At 55.3% G+C, this 20,752-nt stretch overlaps 1 protein-coding gene across 1 annotated transcript in view; it reads right to left on the reverse strand.

Annotated features, from left to right (window-relative positions):
- The window catches only part of MYO7A (myosin VIIA), a 99,394-nt gene that overhangs the window by 51,250 nt on the left and 27,392 nt on the right, over positions 1–20,752 (reverse strand). The window contains exons 5-18 of the mRNA XM_059068299.2: positions 20,183–20,367; positions 19,573–19,694; positions 19,344–19,486; positions 18,970–19,083; positions 17,604–17,757; positions 16,809–16,885; positions 16,150–16,269; positions 15,246–15,388; positions 14,033–14,243; positions 13,376–13,511; positions 9,809–9,915; positions 3,830–3,967; positions 1,751–1,909; positions 1,238–1,330 (exon numbers count right to left, since the gene is read on the reverse strand). Coding sequence (XP_058924282.1) covers positions 1,238–1,330; positions 1,751–1,909; positions 3,830–3,967; positions 9,809–9,915; positions 13,376–13,511; positions 14,033–14,243; positions 15,246–15,388; positions 16,150–16,269; positions 16,809–16,885; positions 17,604–17,757; positions 18,970–19,083; positions 19,344–19,486; positions 19,573–19,694; positions 20,183–20,367 — 1,902 coding nt within the window. The remainder of the gene's footprint in view (positions 1–1,237; positions 1,331–1,750; positions 1,910–3,829; positions 3,968–9,808; positions 9,916–13,375; positions 13,512–14,032; positions 14,244–15,245; positions 15,389–16,149; positions 16,270–16,808; positions 16,886–17,603; positions 17,758–18,969; positions 19,084–19,343; positions 19,487–19,572; positions 19,695–20,182; positions 20,368–20,752) is intronic.

A 20,752-nucleotide genomic window follows, 5' to 3' on the forward strand; every position in this document is an offset into this window, starting at 1 on the left:
CAGAAAAGTGAGGATGTGGAGGATGTGGACAATGATATCTCTGGCACTAGATGCCATCGTGCTGCATGCCTTCCCTCCCTTACCCACGTGGGCTGGGCATCAGAACCACAGTCTGGAAGCCCTGCTCTCCACTCCAGGGCAGCGCCTGACCATGGGCACCTCACCTCTACGTGCTAAGCCTCTGAAACGGGCATAATAATTCTACCTCACGGGTTGCTGTGATGACGAAACGAGTGATGATGGACAAAACGCCCCCAGTGGGGCCCGGCCCACAGAACATGCTCTCCAGGCGGCAGTTGTGAGACACACAGGCAGGGAACAGTCAACACATTTTTCCGATGAGGAAATGAAGGCTCAGAGAGATGAAGGCACTAGCCCAGGCCCCTCAGCCAGGGAGGAATTAGACTAGACCCCAGGACTCCCTCCAGCGCAGGGCTGGCTCCCCCGTTCCCTCTCCCCAGCTGTCCTGGGCTGCCTGGGCCCACCCTATGCAGAGGAGGGAGCCCTGCCCCATCACCCAGGACAGCCAGAAATCTAGAACAGCAGAAATGGACATGGAGAAGCCAGCACTCACGCTGTCCCTGCTCTAGCTGTCCCGTCTCCGCCAGCTCCAGCAAGCTCCCCCGGCCCAACTTCCTGTTCCCAGCCCTGCCCCCTCCACGACTTCCCAGCCCCCAAAGTCCTGCCCAAGGTGGGGTGGGAGACAGAGGGCCCCAGGTGTCTGCTCGGGGAACATGGGAACAGGTCCGGGGACACCGGAGAGCAAGGTGAGTAGCACACGGCCGACCACAGCCTAGCATGAGCCCCGCCTGGCAGGAAAAAAGGGAATGGAACAAATGTCCACTCAAGAGCCCCCTACCACAAGCACATTCCATTTTACAGATGGGAAAATGAGGCTCAGAAAGGGCCAGTGACCTGCCCAAATTCCCAGGACAGACAACCACAGGGTCCGGACTGAATCCAGGCCTCCCCGATGAGCCCACCTCTGGCCTTCGGTTTCCTCACCCAGGGTCACTGCTCCACCCCACCTCCAGGTCATAGATGCTCTCAAATACCAACTGCCCCTCCACTACCCGCTCCAACCAGCCACAGCTGCAGGGCAGGAGGATCACAAAGGCCCAGCCCTGACCCCATTCGGTGCTGCACCTCCTCTATAGCACACCCCTAGGACCTGTTCCCACTGTGATGGGGAGTTCACAGCCCTGCCAAGGCAGCCAGATTCAGAGGCCGTACTCACTTTCAGAAAAATCTTGGTTTTGCCGATCTGCCAGTCATCGTGGGTGCCCAGCACAGCCTCAGCCATGCGCTGACATGTCCCGCGAAGGTCATCCTGGGGGGTACATAAGAGAATGGGTGGCCCCACCAGTGGAAAGACCAGCTGGTGTCCCTCCCAAGGCTGGGAGGCAGGGCTCTTGCTCCAGCTCTGGCCCTAACTCTGTGTGGCCACAGCCGGGCCCTGCCTTCTCTGACCCTCACTCTTCTCCTTAGCTCGGCCCGATGATCATAAAACCCTCACCTCCAGCTAACAGCCAGGGCCCACTCACCACATGTGTCAAGTCCACACCAGCCGAGTGTGGCGACAGAAGCTCTCAGATGCACTCCGCTGCCTGACCCCAATTTTCCCAGCCATACCTGAGGTGGCCGAGCTGATGTCATGCCCAGCACACTGTTCCAATGAGAACACTGGGGCCTTTGCCCAGCCCAGAGCTGGGACCCTCCCTCCCTCCCACCTATGCCCCCAGCTCCGTACCTGCTTGTAGGCCGGCTTCACGCCGGGCAGCAGCACTCGGTACCGCTCCACGAACTCCACGAAGCTGTAACGGATGGGATAGCCGGCTCGGCGGATTCGGATGGTCTCCATCATCCCCGAGTACCGCAGCTGGCGCACACACAGGTGCCGGTCGAACAGCTGCCAGGCAAGGAGCCAAGGGCGTCAGTGCTGGAGGCTCCCGCTGGGACACCAGCCCTGTTCTGTATTTTCCTGGCCCCAGACAAAGGCCCCGAGAGGCCAAGGTCACACAGCAGATGAGGAGCAAAGGCGGGACCAGACGCGGCTCTGCAGTCCAAACCCACAGAGCAGCACGGAATGAGGCCCTCATGTGGGGTGAGCTGAGTGCTTTGAGGGCACAGAGGACAGACAGCTTAATTCCCCTTGGGACATCTCGAGGGGGGCTTCGTGGAAGACCTTTGCTCTAACTCTGACAGGAGAGAGGGTGCTGGAGGGGCTAGCTCATGCAAAGGTGAGCAAGCCTGAAAGCACAGGTCCTGTTGGAGGATTTTATGGGGACTGAGGGGCTAATCCATGCCAGGATTATGGTTGTGCAGGTGGTGGGTACCTTGTACAACCCCAGGGGTCCCCCTTCATATTATAGCCATCTTAGATTGATAGTTTTTCAGACAGCTTTCTGGCTGCTGACAGCACAGTACCTTCCTTAAGGAAGAGATACATTTTTCTAATTGGCACAAAGTCATTTTTGTGATAGCAGCAGGGTTGGTGGATGGGCTGTGAAGGACCTGAGAGGCCAGGCTAGGGAAGCAACAGAAGGTGACCGGGTCAGATTTGTGTTTGAGAACCATGGGGAGGAAGACGGGAGTCCTCCTGACAGGAGGCAGGGAGTCCTCCTGACAGGAGGCAGGAGACCGAGGGAGGAGGTCCTGCAGCCAAGGGCCAGGCCACAAATGCTGAGGTCAGCCCAAAGAAGGTTCCAGAGGCATCTGAGAGCAAGAGAGATGGTGCCCAACTACAGGGCCCTGGCCTCGGTCCCCTGGACCTCCTGCCTTAGAGGGGAGCTCGCTGGGTCCCTCTGTGACTCTCACGCCCCTGAAGACCTGGCCCTGATCCCCAGGGGGACTGGCCAGCCCACTCTGGGGAATGTTTCCAGGCAAGGGACAGGGGACAGAGTTAGCATGCGGAAGGCTGGCTGCCGCCACCTGTTTCCTCTCCCTACAGGCACTTTCCCTGGCCCAGTACTGGCCTCCCGCCTTCCGTCCCTCCCCAGACCCTCAGGCCCCAGCTTCCCCTGGGCCTCCCCCCTCCTATCTCTGGGAAGAGGCTTGTGGTAAACAACACCTCCCAGAGCTGGGGAAGGAGAGGGTTCCCAGGGAGGGGCGGCCCAGGGTCCTGGATCTGCAGCCTCAAGCCCCTCAGTCTCCCTGAGCCTCTGGTCCCACATCTCGAACATGGGGCCATAAAGGTCCCTCCCTCCTGGGCTGTTGGGAAGGTTGAGTGAGGCTGTGGAGAGACGATCCATTCCGCTCCGGACACACAGAAAGGGCTCAACAGATGTTATTCAGAAAAGCCAAAAACGAAAATGTTCCCAACCAGTCAAAGGAATCCAGGAAGGGTTCCAGGAGGAGGTGGTCACTGGCTGGACCAAAGGAGAGAAGGCTTTCAAAGTCAGGGCCACAGCAAGAAACACAGCTGCCATTTACTGAGTGCCTTTCTAGGCTCCAGGCAGTTTGCATGCATTATTGCATGGAATACCCCCAGGAGGTGGGTATGATCAGTCCCATTTCCATCTGTGAGGAAACTGAGGCACGAAAGAATGAAGTGACTTGTCTACAGTCACCCAGTGAGAAGGTGTTGGAGTTGGGATTTGAATCTGGCTTGAGCCCACTACTACAGAGTCCAGGCTCTTTCCAGGGCACCTGCTGCCTCCAGTAAATAGGAACTTTGCTCTTTAAGCCCCTCAGGGGCCCTGCCATCCCCCACAGAGCACAAAGTCTCACATGGCCCAGCCCACCCTGCCCCTTCGGCCCAGCCCCTCCCACTCCCCAGGCTGGTCCCATCTGCCTCCCCCTCGCCCCCTCCCAGGCCAGGGCTGCTCACCATGGGCTTCTTGAACTCGTTGGGCTTGATGCAGCGCACGAAGAAGGGCTGGCAGGCACCCAGCGTGCGCATCAGCAGCTCCAGCGACCGCTTGAACTGGCTGCTGAGTGTGGGCGAGCGCTTCCTGGTCTCGGCGCCCTGGGGGGATGGACCACAGCGATGGGAGGGGCTGACCCGCAACCCTCCAGCCCTCCGGAAGGGAAGCAGGAGGGGAGAGGTCAGCTGGTCAAGGGCCTGAGGGAGAGCCGCCCAAGGAAGCAGGCTGGCCAGGCACATGGGTTTTCCTGTGACCCTCGTGGTCTGGGCTGGAGCTTGGATCCCAGACGCACCCCCTTCTGGGAAGCCTCCCTGATCCTGGGCCCAGGAGCGCGGCACATGCCCTGGTGTGCTGGATGGCTCTGGGCAAGACGCAGCCCCTCTCTGAGTCTCCATCCTCCCTTCCCAGTATAAATGAGTGGCCAGACTTGGTCGCCTCAGGACGATGAAGTCATCTCTAGAGACGGGTTAGACAGACCTAAATTCAAACCCTGGCTCACCACCTCCGAGTCCCGTGATTTTAGGCAGGTCACTAAGCAGCACTGAGCCTCAGTCTCTAAATGGGAATATTGCCATCTATCTAGCTGACCAGGCTGTGAGAGTCTGTCTCAGTAAACAGCGACCCGGGAGGGCGTCCCTGTGGGATTAGCAGGTCAGCAGCAGGGGGGCGGGGCAGACCCAGATAAGCCTCCTAAGAAGGCACACAGCTGGCCTCTGGCCTCCATCCAGCACCAAGACCCAAGGGCCCCATGCTCCACCAGCCACTATCCGGGTGAGCCGGCCAGCGACCCCCTGCACCTCCCTGCCCCGTTGGGGTCCCCCTCTCAGAAGACTATGAAATGAGTTGGGGTCCTGGGGGAGGACCTAAGCAACAAACAAACAGGAAGCAGAACCTCTCCGGCCAAGAAAGTGGACATAGAAACAAGAATCGATTCCAAAGCATTTTGATGTTATTGTTTTCCTGGCAATTTCTTTTGGGTGAGGATTTTTTATTAGTGAATTTGATTATTATTTTAAGATTTTATATTTTAAATGAGTCATCATTTTATCTGATATCCTGTAGCACCAAAAACCAAGGATGCAGATGTCAATGTGTGTGAGATATGTGGGGGAAGGGAGAGGCATTTAACCCATTCTAAAGTTAGACCATATGCCCCCGGAATTAAATGAAACTTGCCAAGAAACAGCAAATGCTTGCTATTCTGAAATTTGCCATGTTTTGTTTTAGTATTATCTGGAATATATTCTAGGATTTTGCCAAGAGAAGTTGAGGAGTATTTGCACTGGGGTAGGGTGAATGTCAGGTCTGTGGCCCCCAAGTCTGCCCCAGAACCTGATCCAGCAACAGCACTGGGTGAGCCCCCAGTTGGGGGGGAAGCTGTCCAGGGTGGGCTGTACCCAGCTTGCATTAGAGGCCTTGCAAGGAACACGTGTGTGCACACACAGCACAAACACAGACACACAACACACACAGCACACATACATAGACACACAGACACATAACACACAAATGTATACACAGACACATGTACACACACACCACCCACAAATACACACCCACACAACACACATACACACACCACACACACAGAAATACACACACAGAGCATACCCGCACACACAGCACACAAAGCATGCACACATGCACAATACACACAAACAACATACACACACATAGGACACACCCTTCTTTGGTTTCAATCAGCACTTTGGAACTACTCCTTTCTGTCTTCCCTGCTGGGCTGTGAGCCCCGTGAGGACAGGTGGGTCTGCCTTGTTTACTGCTGTGCCCCAGGGCCTGGCACAGCAACAATCAACAACACTTTGCTGAACTGAAGTGGTGCTGAACTGGTTGCTGGCATCCATGGGCTCCAAGAAATTGTCCACCTGCTCAAGCCACAGATCTAGGAACCATTCCCAACTCCTCCTCTCTCATATCCAATATGTCAGCAAATCTTATTGGCTCCACCTCCAAAATGGACCCAGAATCTGACCCCTACTTAGCACTTCCTCCACCGTCAGTCTGGTCCAAGCTGCCTGCATGGCTCTCTCGTTATTGCAATAACCTCCAAACCGGTCTCCCTGTTTCTGTCGCCCACTCTCCACACCGCCCTCCACTCCACTATCGACAGTGATAGTGAGTGAGTGAGGCTGTTAAAACACAAATCCAGTCGTGTCTCCCCTCCCCCAGCCAGCTCAAAATCCTCAGTGGCTCCCCAGTTCACTCAGCATGAATGCCAAGGTCCTTTGTAAGAACCCACAAACCCCACAGGACCTGGTCCCAGCTACCTCCAGCCTCTCCACCACTTTATTCCCTCCCTTCCAGCCACACCTGCCTCCATGCTCTTCTCAGGGCAGGTTGGGGCTTAAAAAGCACCTTAGGGTTTTGCACTTGCTGTTCCCTCTCCCTGTGATGCTTTTCCTCCAGAATGCACGTGGCTGGCTTCTTCACTTCCTCACCAACCTCTCAGTAAGGCCTTTGCTGATCCCCTATTCAAAACTGCAAAGCCCTACCACCAGCACCCTTCTCTCCTTCATTTTTCCCCCATCTCATAAGTCACCATCTGACATTATGTAATCCACTTATTTATTTGCTTATTAACTATTTCCTCCTTCTGCTAGAGCACAAGCTCCACGAGGACAGAGGTTTCTTTCTGTTTTGTTCACTACTGTGTCCCCAGGACATATGACGATGTCTGACATATAACAGGCATTCAGTAGGTATTTGTGATGGAAGGAAGGAATGAGTGAATGGGGCCTATGATCCCAGGATCTGCTCTCACTTCCCTGGCCACCTGGTTTCTGATTTGGTTTTATTTCATTGAGGGGAAAGGTCATCTTTTCTGACATTTGTTGTTTTCTGGGATAATCTGCAGATAACTAGGGATGGGGTAAAGGCAGAAGTGAGAAGTCCAAAGGTCAGCGTTAAATGACTCCTCGGAGGGGATGTGAGGGCGCAGGCACCTGAGCATGATGTGATCCGGGCTGGGAAGTCACTGTCAGGAGGAACCACCTGCATAAGGAGTGAACCAGCGTCCTGTGGACTCAGGGAGCCTGGGTCATGTGCCTGGGGCTGGGGGCGGGGTGGTGTTCATGCCCTGGAAGAGCCTCCCTGCTCTGCTGCTCCCTCCAGCAGCAGTGATTAGGGTGGGGCTGCCCGGGGTGCCCTGAGGAGGCAGACACAAGAGTCAAAAGGGTGGAAATTCAGGGGCTGGGGACCTGTGCAGGACACAGGTCAGATCACCGGAAGGACATGGGCCCTCACCCTAAGGAGAGCGCTGCGGCTAGTACACTGTCATCCAATAAACTGACTCAGCATCCACACTTCACCAAGCCCATTTCCTTGTTCCTTTAACAGAGCTGTCCTGTTTCCAACAGTTACAAAGCATTTCTTTCCTTGAGGCAAAGCTTGCAGATAGCACAGTACAGTGAAAAAGAGCAGGGACAAGAAAGCCTCACTCTAGCCCTCACTTGTATGTGACCTTGGCCAAGTCCCTGCACCTCCCTGAGACAGACCTGGAACCAATCCCCGTGTGTCACCAGCTGTGTGACTTCTAGCAAAGACCTTGGCCTCTCTGGGCCCCAGTTACTTTACCTGTAAGGTAGGGGCAATAGTAATTACGGGGGTGCCTAAGTGGGCCAGAAGAGTAGATGTAATTGGTATCAAATCTGTCACTGCCATGTTCTCATTCTGTGCTCCAAAAACTCCCTCGGGAGTGGGCCACTTCTGGACACCCTACAGTCTCACACTTGGACCTCTCCACGGTTCCTCAGCAAGTGGGTTCTATTTCCAGAGTTCAGGGAAGGAGGCTTAGAACAGGAAACTTCATGGAGAGGTCCTCACATGCCTCCACGGGCTTGGGAAAGAGAAGTAGGAGGAAAAGATGGGTTCAGTGTCTTCTGGGACTGCCCAAGACCAGGAGGAGTGGGTAGGCCTGGTAGGGGCTGGGCTGGCGTCTACAGAAGGACAGGAAAGACCGGGGGAGAGTCCAGAGCCACTCCTGTCTCACCAACACCGCGACCGGCAGTTTGTGGGCTTCGCGCTGGGGACTGCCGGTGCTGGAGCTCCAGGCACCTGGGCCCCTCTCTGGTGGTGGCCATACGTTCATCCCATCAATCAGCTGGGCCACAGTGTTGGCCTGGGGCCGACCGTGGGCAGAGGACAGAGGCCTCCTTCCAGACAACCTCCCTACTCTTGATGTGCTGGGGGCCCTGCACTACCACTGTGGTTTTGTGATTTGTGCCCGAACTCTGCGAGGCACCAGGCAGCAGGGGGATGCCAGACATGCAGGAAGGAAGGGGGACCCAGCGTTAAGAGCGAATGTGAGAGGATGTCAGCATTAGGCAGAGAGGAAACTGAGGACTGAGAAGAGAAAAGGGAGGCGAAGGGATGGCAGAGCTATGCTGCTGCTAAGGGTACCCAGCATCTTTGGGGCCCAAAGCGCCTTGGGAGCCACGCATGACCTGGAGCTGGTGGTCAAGACACACCAGGGATGGTGTTCCAGGGCCTAAGGAGGTCGGGGGGCAGGGAGTGGCTTCTAATCCCAGCTCCCCCGGATGTTGTGACTGGGAGTGAACTACACTCCATCTCTGAGCTTCAGTCCCCCATCTGCAAAATTCAGAAAATACCACCTGCCCCTCCTGCTCCACAAGGTTAATCAGAGGATCTGACTGAGTCATGGACGTAGAAACCCTTCGTAGGGCCTGATGGAAGGAGCAGGCCTTGATGCCTCCAAGAGACTCCGTGGAGGCAGAGAACTTGGGAGAGAAGGGTTCGAGTCCCAGCCCTGCCCCGATACACTGGGCAGGTCTCACCTCTTTTTCTAGGACTCAGTTTCCTCCTTTACGAAACTGAGATGCCTGAAGTCCACACAACTCAGAAAACAAAAATCAAAGCACTCCACAAACCACTCCACAAAAACGCACACTCCAAAACAATAAAGAAGAAAGGGCCCTTTCCCCAAGCCTCAGTGCCGCAGGGGCTGAGGACACAGCCCAGCCCCAAGGGCTGCTGAGGCCTCTCCCGCCATCCTCCGGCCCCGGGCTGGGGTCTTTTACCTTCGCAGAAGCTGCCGACTGGCGGAGAGTGCCCGATGAATAACCACAGAGAAACTACAACAGGAACCACAGTGCACGGCGAGATGGGGTGGGGGGCAAGGAGAACGTGGCGGGTCAGAAAACAGGGAGCAAAATCCACCAGGGAGAGAGCACAACCCTCAGGGCAGTGGTCTGAGCTCCTGGGAGGCTGGGGACAACACAGGCAGCGGGACAGGCACTGAGGGGGCAGCAGCTCTGCCCTTCCCTTGAGCCCCTCCATGCACTCTCCAGGAAGCCATGGGACAGGAGGAAAATATGAAATAAAAAGGCATACAATCCTGCAGGAAACAAGTCCACCCATTGAGACGGTGGTGGAGTTAGGATTTGAATCTGGCTAGAGCCCACTACTGCAGAGTCCAGGCTAACACTCTAGGGACAAAGGAAATGTCGAGGATGGGAAATTCTCCACCACCACCCCCAATATGGGGTCCAGGGCTGGTGCAAATATGCCGTTTGTGCCCATTTCTCTGAACACCCACACCCGTCCGCATCCTCAAGGCTGGAGGTCCCCTCTTTGCCCACGCTCCCTTTTAGCTGCTGGAGGTCGGGGCAGGGGAGGGCCCCTCCCCCCATGGAAAACTGAGTCCTGATCAAGCTCTGCTCCGCAGCATCTCAGGTGATCCTTCTCTAGGCTTTGCACCCCACCCACTCCCCCTCATTAGTACAGGAGGACCCGATAGGAGGATCTTGGAGGCCCTCCAGCCCCTCCCGGAACCATAGCAAAGCACTGCCCCTGCTCTATGGCCAGAGGAGCTCAGCTGAAGCCACTAGACAAGGGGGCACCTAGATACCGGCCTGGCTTCTGGGGGCCCTTCCTGCCCAGTGAAAACCACACCCCGACGTTACCATGGCGACGTCAGCCTGGAAGATCTGCTTGATGAACTTGTTCCTGGAAGAGTGGACCAGCTGGATGATGTCTCCATGCAGGGTGTCCCGGTTCTTCTCCAGGAAGCCTGGGCAGCGGCAAAGAGCAGTCACACCTTCGCCAACTCCGGCAGCCTCCCCGTGACAAGACTCACCCCTTCCCCGAAGCCACATCGCCTGGTCCAGGAAGACCCTCAAAATCCACCTAGTTCAACCACATCCACTTTACAGTTGAGGACTCTGGGGCCTGTAGAGGACAGTAGCTTTCCCAAGGTCACAGAGAAAGCGAGGGGCAGACCCAGCACTGGAGCTCTTCTCCCCAGCCTCACAGCCCACCTCTCCCCAGCCTGGCCTAAGAGGACGGCAGGAAGTCTCAGGCCCCGGGAGGGAGCAGGTCGCCTTGCCACCTCAACCACCGCAACACCCGAAATGCCAGCTTCAGTCTTCTGGACGAAGGTGAGATAGGCTGGGACCTGGGACCCTCTACCAGAGTGCTGGCACCTGGACAAACGGCTCCTCCAGCAACAAAATACAAAGAAACTTAGGGACTAAAAATAACTACAGGCATGTGTGGTGCCAGCAATTGTGAACAATAAGATACAAAAAGGCCACAAACCGACTGCCATTCCTGAGCTGCTGGAAGCCAAAGCAGGGAACTGCCCATGACCCGTGCACACAGCACCAACCAAGAGGGTGAGCTGACCACATAAGCCCCCCTCCTCCAGCCCGACCCACCAATCCGCCACCGCCCTCAACTCATTTAAGGCATCAGCCCGCCCCCACTCAGGGAGTAAGCAAGGGCACCTGTTTCTTGTTCTCACTCCCTCGAGCTAAAGCAGCACAAGCGCCTGTAAAGCTTGCCTGAATTTCTCATCTGGTTTCTTACCAATTTCTATTGATTAAAGAGTCCAAGGACCCAAGTTCAGTGACAAAGGTGTCAAAAGCCCTTGTTAAGTGTGTGCCCTGGGAGAGAATACAAGTTCATCTGGTACCAGCTAATAGTAAAGGAATGCATTTAAAATACCTTGTGTTTGGATAGTGCCTTCGCAGCTGGAATGCTCACAACTCCCCCGTATATGCAGGACAGGTGGAGATTATCTTCCCCACCCTCACAAGGGAAGAAATTGATGTTCAGAGAAACTAAGCAAATTGTCTAACAGCACACAGCAAGCTACGGACAGAGTTGAGACCTGAGTGCAGGAGCCCTGGCACCAGCCCAGGGAGGCTCCCCTGCACCACACAGACTCCAAAGAAGGCTACCATTACCAGGGACTGAGGACTTAGGAACTGGTTAATGGGGGGCCTTGCTAGTGTGGGGATGAAGATGAGGAGCCCAAGGGCTGGGGATGCCCGAGGAGGAGGAGGAACCCTGAAGAGAAGCAGCACCCTTTCCCCCAGGACTCAGGCTGCCCTGGCTGGCAGATGGCACAGAGACCCGGTGCGGAGCTGCCCACTTGGCATCTGGGGAGGGGTGAGCTGAAGGTGGCACTCAGTACTGGAAGGGGGGCTCTGAAGTTGGGATGGAATTGTAGGGCTCTAATTAATGCTCTATGACAGACTCACTACGGGACCCTAGGGAGGTCCCCTTCTGGGCCTCAGCTTCCTTATCTGTCAAATGAGCATGATGTACCCATAAGCTCTAGCTTCTTTTTGGATCACCTAGCACCACACATGTCATAAATAAAATTTACTGAATTGAAACTGTGCTCTGTAAACAGAAAATGCTGACACAATTGTTTAAAGTAGCTCAAAACTGATTAGTGACCTTAGGCAAGTCATTTCCCTCTCAGGGCCTCAGTTTCCAAATCCATAAAAGTAGATGAGCCGTATGTTCCCTCCAGATCTAATAATATTCTATAATTTTATAACTGAGTAGAGTTTGCTCAATTTTCGTTTTCGTCTGCTCAGCAACATCATGAAGCCTAGTACATAATAGATGCTCAGTGAACACTGGTTGGACTGAACTGAAAAAAAACCCCTCTTACTCCAAACAACAGATCCATTTGTTTGTCCAACACTCGTTCAAACTTAACATTGGCTTTCTTCTTTCTAACAGGTGGGGTGGATCTCACGCCCAATATTTTAATGAGGGCTGAGCAGCCTTCTGATTCCGTAATTGCCACATGGCTTGCTCTCTGCCTTCTGGACCAACTCAACAAGGAAGTGTGAAAGCAGTGGCTCTTTGCTTGTTCGTTTGGAATTTCACTGGCTTTGGCTGTGGGTGGGACCCTCTGTGACTGAAGGCCGGGAGGGCAGACACATCCCACAGCTGATGCCCATTCAAGGCCAGCCTTTTGCACCAGGGTGTGAGGAGTGGGGTTGGCAAGGGCAGTCTGCCCGCTTTCGACAGATTCTGTAAGAATTCCAAGTGGGGAAAACTTGACTGTTTTCTGACCTTCTTCCTCACTTCTAGCTTTTTTTTTTTTTTTTTTTTTTGTTGTTGTGGTAGGCGGGCCTCTCACTGTTGTGGCCTCTCCCGTTGCGGAGCACAGGCTCCGGACGCACAGGCTCAGCAGCCATGGCTCACGGGCCCAGCTGCTCCGCGGCATGTGGGATCTTCCCAGACCAGGGCACGAACCCGTGTCCCCTGCATCAGCAGGCGGATTCTCAACCACTGCACCACCAAGGAAGTCCCCTCACTTCTAGCTTTAAAATGAGCCCAATTGTATCTCCCAGGAGAAAAGAAGATACATCTCCTTCAAAGACCAAACTTGGTCTTGTTGCTCAAAGAGTTTTGGTGAGTAGCTGGGCTAGTTCTAGGCCTGGCTTTGCAGCCAATAGGCTGTGTGATCTTAAAAAAACGTGAACTGCCCCTTCTGAGACTCAGTTTCCCCATATGTGCAAAAGAGCATTGAGCCCACCCGAAGAATTGAAAGCAGGGACTCAAAAAGATGGGTATACACCCATGTTCATGGCAGCAACAGCCAAAAGGTGGAAATAACCCCAATGTCCACCAACAGATGAATGGATAAATAAAATGTGGTGTATACACACACATACACACACAATGGAATATTATTCAGTCATAAAAAGGAAGAAAATTCTGACACTTGCTGCAACATGGATGAACCTTGAGGGCATTATGCTAAGTGAAATAAGCCAGACACAAAAGGTCAGATATTGTATGTTTCCACTTATATGATGTCCTTAGAATAGTCAGATACATAGAGACAGAAAGTAGAATAGAGTTTATCAGGGACTAGCAGGTGGGGGGAGGATGGAGAGTTATTGTTTAGTGGGTACAGAGCTTCTATTTGGGGTGATGAATAGGCTCTGGAGAGTGGTAATGGCTGTACAATATTGTGAATATACTTAATGCCACTGAACTGTAGACTTAAAAATTGTTAAAATGGTAAATTTTATATTACATATATTTTACCACAATTTTTTTTTAACCCCTAAAAAAAAAGCACTGAGTCCAATGCTTCCTAACATCCCTTCCCTCTTTGTATTCCAGGGCCCTGGTCTCTGTCCTGGGCTGGAGAAGGGGAAGGAAGGGAGGAGACACAAGCAAAGAGAGACAGCCAGCCCCAGAGGGCCCACCTGTACCTTGACTCTCATAGTAAACAATGCCTGCAAAGTGGTTGATCCCAAACTGGGTCTCGTGGTTGTTCTTGGGGGGAATGTAGTTCGAGTTGAGCTTGTGCTGGGAGTTCAGTTTATGCAACATGGTGGTGTCTGTGCCCTGTGGGAACCAAGCAGCAGCTGTCAAGCGCACCCTCTCCTCCCCGTCGTCCGGCTCTCCACCAGGCCCTACTGCCTTTCCTGTCCCCTGTCTTTCCACCCCCTCTCCTGTTTTTCCCAACAGCTTCCCTCCCTTTATTTTTGCCCCACACAGGAGCTCTCTGGGCCTCCATTTCCCCATCTGTTAAGTGGGTGAATTGAAATTACACAACCTTGAAAGTACCTTCCAGCTTAGAAAATCTATTTCCCAAGATTAAAATCATGAGAGCAGCCCCTCCCCCACTCCAAGACATATTCTGTGTCTGGAGCACCTATTCTGCACCAGCTGCATGCTTAGATCTTCATAGTTTGGTCCAGGACCCACTGGACAATAGGTAATTCCCAAATGTCAGATGAGCGCACTTGAACCAGCCCCAAAGCTGCTCTGAGAAGCGCATATCATTAGTCCCATTCCACAGATGAGGAAAGCAGAGGCTCAGAGTGTGGAGGGGACGTGTCTGCCCCGGTCCGCTGCAGGCCCACCTTGGGGAACTTGCTCTCCTCATCGATGAGGGAAATGATGTTCATGGGCTTGTTAGCGATCATGTCCAGGGCGTCCTGGTTGTCTGTGAACTCGATGTGCAGCCAGTCGATGCTCTCCAGGTCATACTCCTCCTGTTCCAGCTTGAACACGTGTCGCACGAAGAACTGCTGCAGGTGCTCATTGGCGAAGTTGATGCACAGCTGCTCGAAGCTGCAGGGAAGGGTGCAGGGCACAGGTGTCAGCGGGAGGCAGGGGGATATTCAGGCCCTGCCTTGCCGCTCAGGGGCTGGCCCCAGCTTGGTGTGCAGTGTGCCCCTGGGACTTCCAATCTCTGACGTGAACCAGCATTGCAAGTCCAACCCCCTCCATTACCGAAGAGGACACGGAGGCCCAGAGAGGGCACAGCACTTGCCCAAGGTCACTCAGTGAGTCAGAAGGAGAGTTAAGGCTGGAGCCCTTTTCCCTGCATGACCAGGCCCTGGGATAGGGCTGGTGAATGGGCACCACACCCCTGGCAGAGCACCTGGGAGAGGAAGGGCCAAGTCACTGGGGAGGGGCCTCAAAGAGAGATCCAAAGCGTCAGCAGACATGGGAAGGGGGCTCACGAGATTTGGCAAGAAGGGCCTTGACAGTGACATCTCTGAGCCACCAACTCAGTGCTCTCCCAGGTGACAGACACTTCACGTGTTCAGTGTGGGTGTTTTGGTGGTGTGGAGGGCTTTGAGACATCTGAACGTTACAGGAATTGAAGTGACTTGCCTGGGGTCACACAGCTAAAAAGTTGGGCAGAGCTGGCTGCCTCCAGCTCCAGTGTCCACCTGGGCCTGCTCCATCCATCTGCCCCCTCCACACTGCCCCCAAGTGGGACAACAGCTATGGCCAACACCCCATCTCCAGCTTGGCTCAGGCCCGGCCTCACCTGCTCTGAGGCACCTTGGAGCTTGGACACTGGCCTGATGGGCAACAGGGACTAGAGTGTCTGTGATGGTTTAAGAGCCTTCGCTCCACCACCCCAGCTGGCCTCAGCTGACCCAGGGACCGGAGGGGACGGGGAAGAAGGGGAAAGGGCCCCAGAGGGTGTCTGGAGTCAAATTTTCCTACAGCCTGGCAGAGTGTACTTGGAGCCAGCTAAATGTAGTTTAAAGGGAGAGATTTGACACTTAAGTCCATGCTGTAGAAGAAACTTCCCACAGGACACAGCCCACGTGGTACCTGTTCACAGCAAAGTTCTCGAACCCAAAGATGTCCAGGAGGCCAATGGACTGTCGAGAGTTCTTCACTTCCTGGGAGGGAGGCTTGTAAATTGCTGCGTTGATCTTGTCCACAATCCACACAAAGAGCCGCCCGTAGATCCCCTGAGGGGAGAGGCAGCCACGTTAGCCACGGGGCGCAGCCACAGCCTCCCAGGAGGACCAGCCAGGCTCCTGGGCCTCAGTGGCCTCACTCTAGCCCCTTCCTGCTGCACGAAACTCCCAAGCTTTTATTCCAGCTGCTTCCTCTCCCTGGAGCACCCTCTCCTGCCAGAACAATTCCTGCCTGTTTTTCAAAGCTCTGTGGAGATGTCAGCTCCACCAAGAAACTTCTCCTGATCTCACGCAGTTTGGGCTCCCATCTCTCTAACCATCTCTGCCTCCCCTTCAGCTCTGATTATCACGAGGGTCCCAGAGCCCAGCACAGGGCCTGGCACAGCAGAGGGGCTCAATGGATGACAAAATGGCAGGACTGGGGGGCCTCTCCACCTGACCCAGCCCCTCTTCAGTGGTCTTCGTTGGAGAGATCAGAGAGGGTATCCCCTGGGCTGGGAATAGCACAGCAGACTGAGTGACCAAAGATTATGATTCAGCATGAAGCAGGCCAGGTGTGGAGGGCCTCGGGGCACCAGAGCTGTTGCGGCCGCTGAAGAGCACAACTCCCAGCCCCTTGTGGGATAGATGAATGAGGCTCCGGGGAAGGCAGACTCCTGCCCAGGCCCCAGAGAGAGCCAGTGGCTGGAGCCGGACCCAAGGGCAGACCGGGGTCAAGGCCCAGACGTCCTTCCAGCTCTGTGGACTCCTCGGCTCCTGTCCATCAACAGCCCCACCTCCCGTGGGGCAGGGAGAGCCGGCAGCCACTCCACCTTGACGAAGGCGTCTCTCACGTCCAGCGCCTGCTCCCTGCTGAGCGGGGTGGACACCGTCTCCCCGCGGGTGATGAGGGTGCGGCTGGTCAGGCAGTTCATCAGGTCTGGGGGGTTCACCTAGTGGGGCAACATCCAGGCACCCACTCAGCCACCCACCAGCCTGACCCTCCCTCCATCACACCTAGAACCCCTCCCACTTTCCACCAGGCCTGACTCAGACTCCTCCCTCCACGGCCATATCCTCCCCAGTCATCAAACCCACCCAAGGGCCGCTGAGGAGGAACTGCTCTCTCTTCAACAGCCCCCTCCCATCCCCCCAGCATGTCCCCTGTCCCTCCGGCACTGGCTTTGACTCTGGCTTTATTTATACCAGTTTTCCAACTCGAGGCAGAGCCTAGTAAATCTTTACTACGAGATTGACTGACCCTCTCAGACCCCCCGCCCCATGCTCTACACCCTCCCCGGGGGCAGCCCCACGCTAGGTCTCCACTCCTCCTCTGGGACCCGTGCCCAACACAGATCCTGCACACAACCGGCTCTCGACGTCGAACTTCTAGAACTCTCCAAGCAGAGGCCCCCAGCTCCCTGAGCCTGAAGTCAATACTGCTCCTCTGGGAGAAAGAGAAGCAGCGAGGGGACAGAAAGCTCTCACTGACCTCGAGCAGAGACGCGGCTGTGGCCAAGGATGGGGAGAAGAGGACCTCGCAGGCATCCAGGTTTTCAAACGTACGGTCTGTCAGCAGCACCAGGGCACAGCGTCAGGCAAGAGGGGGTGGGCGGGGGGTGGGGGAAGGGACAGTCTAGGAGGACAAGGCGGCTCTGCCCACTCTCAGGGGGACAGCCCTGCCCACAGAGGGCATCAGCACCGTGACTAAATGCTTTTCTGGGTTAATATCAGTTTGACAAATGTTGTCACCATGAGCCACGGGCACCCGGAGGGTAGGGAGCATGTATGCCCAGCATCTGGCTCCATGCCTGACATCCAAGTAGCAGACACTGGCAGTCATGGCCTCCTCTCCCATGACCCCCACTCCAGACCCCCAGAGCAATCAGGGGCTCCTGAGACAGGCTTGGTGAACTTGTCTAACTCTGTGCCTGATACCATCCGCCCTTCGCCAAATGTGCCGTGCTCTCTCAGGCCTCAGGACCTTTGCACAGGCTCTTCCTTCTGCCTTGTGCATGCTTTCTCCATGTCTCTTAGTCTTTCAAGACTCACTAGACTGTGAGCTCCTTAGAGCTGGGATCATTCATTCATACTGAGCAAACATTCCCAGAGCTCTTCCTCTGTCCTGGGACCATGCTGGACACCAGGACAAGAGCAGAGTGGACTTGGTGCCTGTCTCAGAGGACCACCTCCCAGCCTGGCACATTGCTGGAGTGTCAGATGAGTGAACGTGCTCCCTTTTCTAGCCTCTGCCTTCTTTTCTGAAGATGGCTGTTCAGTCACTCACCCTCATACTGCAGGTTGCCCAGGTGCAGGATGGCGGCCAGGAGCTTTGAGATCTCCCAGTTCTCCGTGTCAGTGAACATGAGCACCTTCATGGCCGAGCGGATGTTGGCATACTCCTGGCTGTCCTCGCGGCCCTCACAGGTTATGCAGTTACCCTGGTGGGAGTGGGTGGGAGAGTGGGGTGCAGAAGGGTGTCAGGGAGGCCACAGGTACCCACAGAGAGGCAGTGCCTGGGCTGAAGGGCCCTCTCTGTCTGGCCAGGCCAGCCTGGGTTTCTGAGCACTGACTTCACCTATGACTCCTCCAGAAAGTCTAGAAAGCTCCTGGCTGGCCTTCTCAAGAATACATTTCCCACATCTGGGGAGCATGGATGCCCCTTCTTCCCATGAGTGAGAGAAGCCGGGTCACTGATGCCAGGCCTGCCCCCGTCACCCTGCCTGGCAGTCACAGCACCAAGCCCTTACCTTACCCCTCTCCCCCCATGGACATCCACCCTCAGGAACCTGAACCCCTCACAAGGTGCAGCCTGGGGTAGAAGGTGGGAGGTGGTAACTACAGACAGGCAGGGCATCACCTGGGGTCTGCCCCATTGTGTGTGCCTATGAGACCCGTGTGTGCATGTGTGTGTGTGTGTGTGTGTGTATGTGTGTGTATCCAAGTGTGCCAGCCAGCTGACAGAAGTGTCCAGAAAGGCCTGCCACACCTACAATACACAGACACACACACACACACCCCTTGGTTGTCCCACATCCCTCAGGTGCCATAGCCCACACTTGTGTCCACGTGGCTGGCCCACCTCAGGTCCAGACAACTAGGTATGGGCTCCCCCCCAGGGCTAGAGAAGCTGGTGCCCCCCAATCCAGCCTGCTGTGTGCATGGCCCACCACTGGCACTGACTGGCAGCAATGGCCTCAGGCCCACTTTTCCTTTACGGCCAGACAGCAACAAGAGGCTGGCACCAGGGCCCTGCAACCAGCAATCCCCTGAGGCTGAAGCCACAGCAGGCTGTACCCTACAATCCTGGGGGCCCTGGCAGAGGTCCCAGTCTCCACGTTCCCAAAGAATAACGTATCACCTCACACGTGTGCAGACAGGGCCGGGTGTGTGTACACGTGGGCGTGTGTGTGTCTGTGCGTCCCTGGGTCTGGGACATCTACACATTTAGGAATGTATGTGTCTGTGGTGATAATTCATCTAGATGTGTGTACAAGCAGGTGTGTGCCCACGTGGGGAACAGACCTTATGATGGGCGGGGGCCAGTCAGAGGATGGAAGAAAGCCCACGAAGAAGTTCCTACCCACCAGGCCTGGAGCTGGGGAGGGGCTGGGATGGTCTCGCCCTCCCCGGGCGCCCCACCTGGGCCTCACCATGGCCAAGTAATTATAGTCCGCGGCCTGGCCCAGGCCCAGCTTCCTCTTCTGTTCCTCACCCATGCCCTCCAGCATGCAGTAGAACACGTGGTAATTCCTTTCATCCGGGGCCTAAAAATGGGAGCACAAGGTGTTGGGGGATGGGAGGGCAGGAGGAGGCCATCAGGAAGCAGAGGATCAAGCAGACTGTAAACAGTTTACTATGTTAACAAGTGCCTTTCATGGAAAAGTCCCCATGGGTGGGTTTCCTGCTGGGATTTCAGGCACTGAGGCAAGCGGGCAGCAACACGGGGACAACCAAGGCTATGCAGGCGGTGTGCACCCCACACTCCCCTGTGCAGGTGCGGCTCGGCCCAGGGGTTCAGGCCCACCTGGCGACAGACACGTGACTTCTCCAGCAGGTACTGCTCGATCCTGGCGCCCTCGATGGCGCCCCGCTTGTTGAAGTGGATGTCAATGTACTTCCCGAAGCGGCTTGAGTTGTCGTTGCGAATGGTCTTGGCATTCCCAAATGCTGCAGGGTGGGCAGAAGTTCATGGGTCACGGTCAATGTCAATTGCCCCCCAGCCACCCAGCCCCGCCCCGAGAGCCCGGTCCTACCTTCCAGGATGGGGGTGGCTTCCAGCACCTGCTGCTCGATCCACGAGTGCTGCCCACTGATGGCCGCCAGGAACTGCAGGATCAGCTTTGTGCTCTCCGTCTTCCCTGCCCCAGACTCCCCACTGCAGAGGAGCCCCAGGCAGAGGCAAGACCGGTTACTGCCCTAAACTGCGGCCCCCCTCCAACCAGCTCCTTATCTGTAAAATGGGCTGACACTAAGGACCTTCCAGGCCTGGGGGAGGCGAAAGGAGCTCAGTGCCCTGTCACAGCTAAAGGTTACTTTCTTTCCCCTTCATTCAGACACACACACTCCTCCATCCATACTGCCACACAGCATGGCATGAACTAGATGCTCGATCAATGCTTTGTTGTTTTATCCTCTACCCAAGAGAGAACAGGAGCCTGAGGTTGTAACTGACCATAATTTAACAGGAGCCAGCAGTAAACAAGGTTGGCCTCAAAAGTTAACATAAGCTTTGGTAGGATTAATAGAGGTATAAGGCCTGGGAAAGGGGAGGTGATTCTCTATATTTTGAGGCATTAGCGGGAGCACAGAGCAGGAGTTCTAGGGCCCAAGCCTGGAGCTCCATGCTGGTCCTGGGCCACCCACCTGATGATGCAGCACTGGTCACGGCTGTTGCGCTTCATGTTGAAGTAGCAATTGTCAGCAATGGCGAAGATATGTGGGGGCATCTCCCCAATCTTCTTGTTGGTGTACTGGCGGATGTGTTCTGGCGAGTAGATAGAGAGCAGCTGGTAGGGGTTCACAGCCACCAGGATGGAGCCCGTGTAGGTCTGTGGGCAACAAGGAACAGGGAGCTCACCCCTTCCCATGTGGGAGGCTCTGACTCTAGAAAGCTCTCAGGCTCTGCGCTGCTCTGTCCCTCTGGAAGGGACAGCACTGGCTTTGGAGTCACATGGATCTGGGGTCAGAATCCTACCTCCCTATGAGCTGGGGGTGGGGCCTTCAGATTAGCATTGGGTCCGGCTCATAGTAGGTGCTCAGAGACATTGATGAAAGGAGGGAGGAAGTGGAGAGGGAGGGAAGGTAGGTCTCAAAGCCTCAATTTCCTTATCTTTATCCGTAAAATGGGCATAATATAACTGTTTATGAAAGAAGATGGTGGACTTTAAAATTTATAGCACACTGTAGGTAATCCTCAAATGCTGGCTCCCACCT

The sequence above is a fragment of the Kogia breviceps genome, chromosome 7, assembly GCF_026419965.1.
Source record: "Kogia breviceps isolate mKogBre1 chromosome 7, mKogBre1 haplotype 1, whole genome shotgun sequence".
Taxonomy (NCBI): Eukaryota; Metazoa; Chordata; class Mammalia; order Artiodactyla; family Physeteridae; genus Kogia; species Kogia breviceps.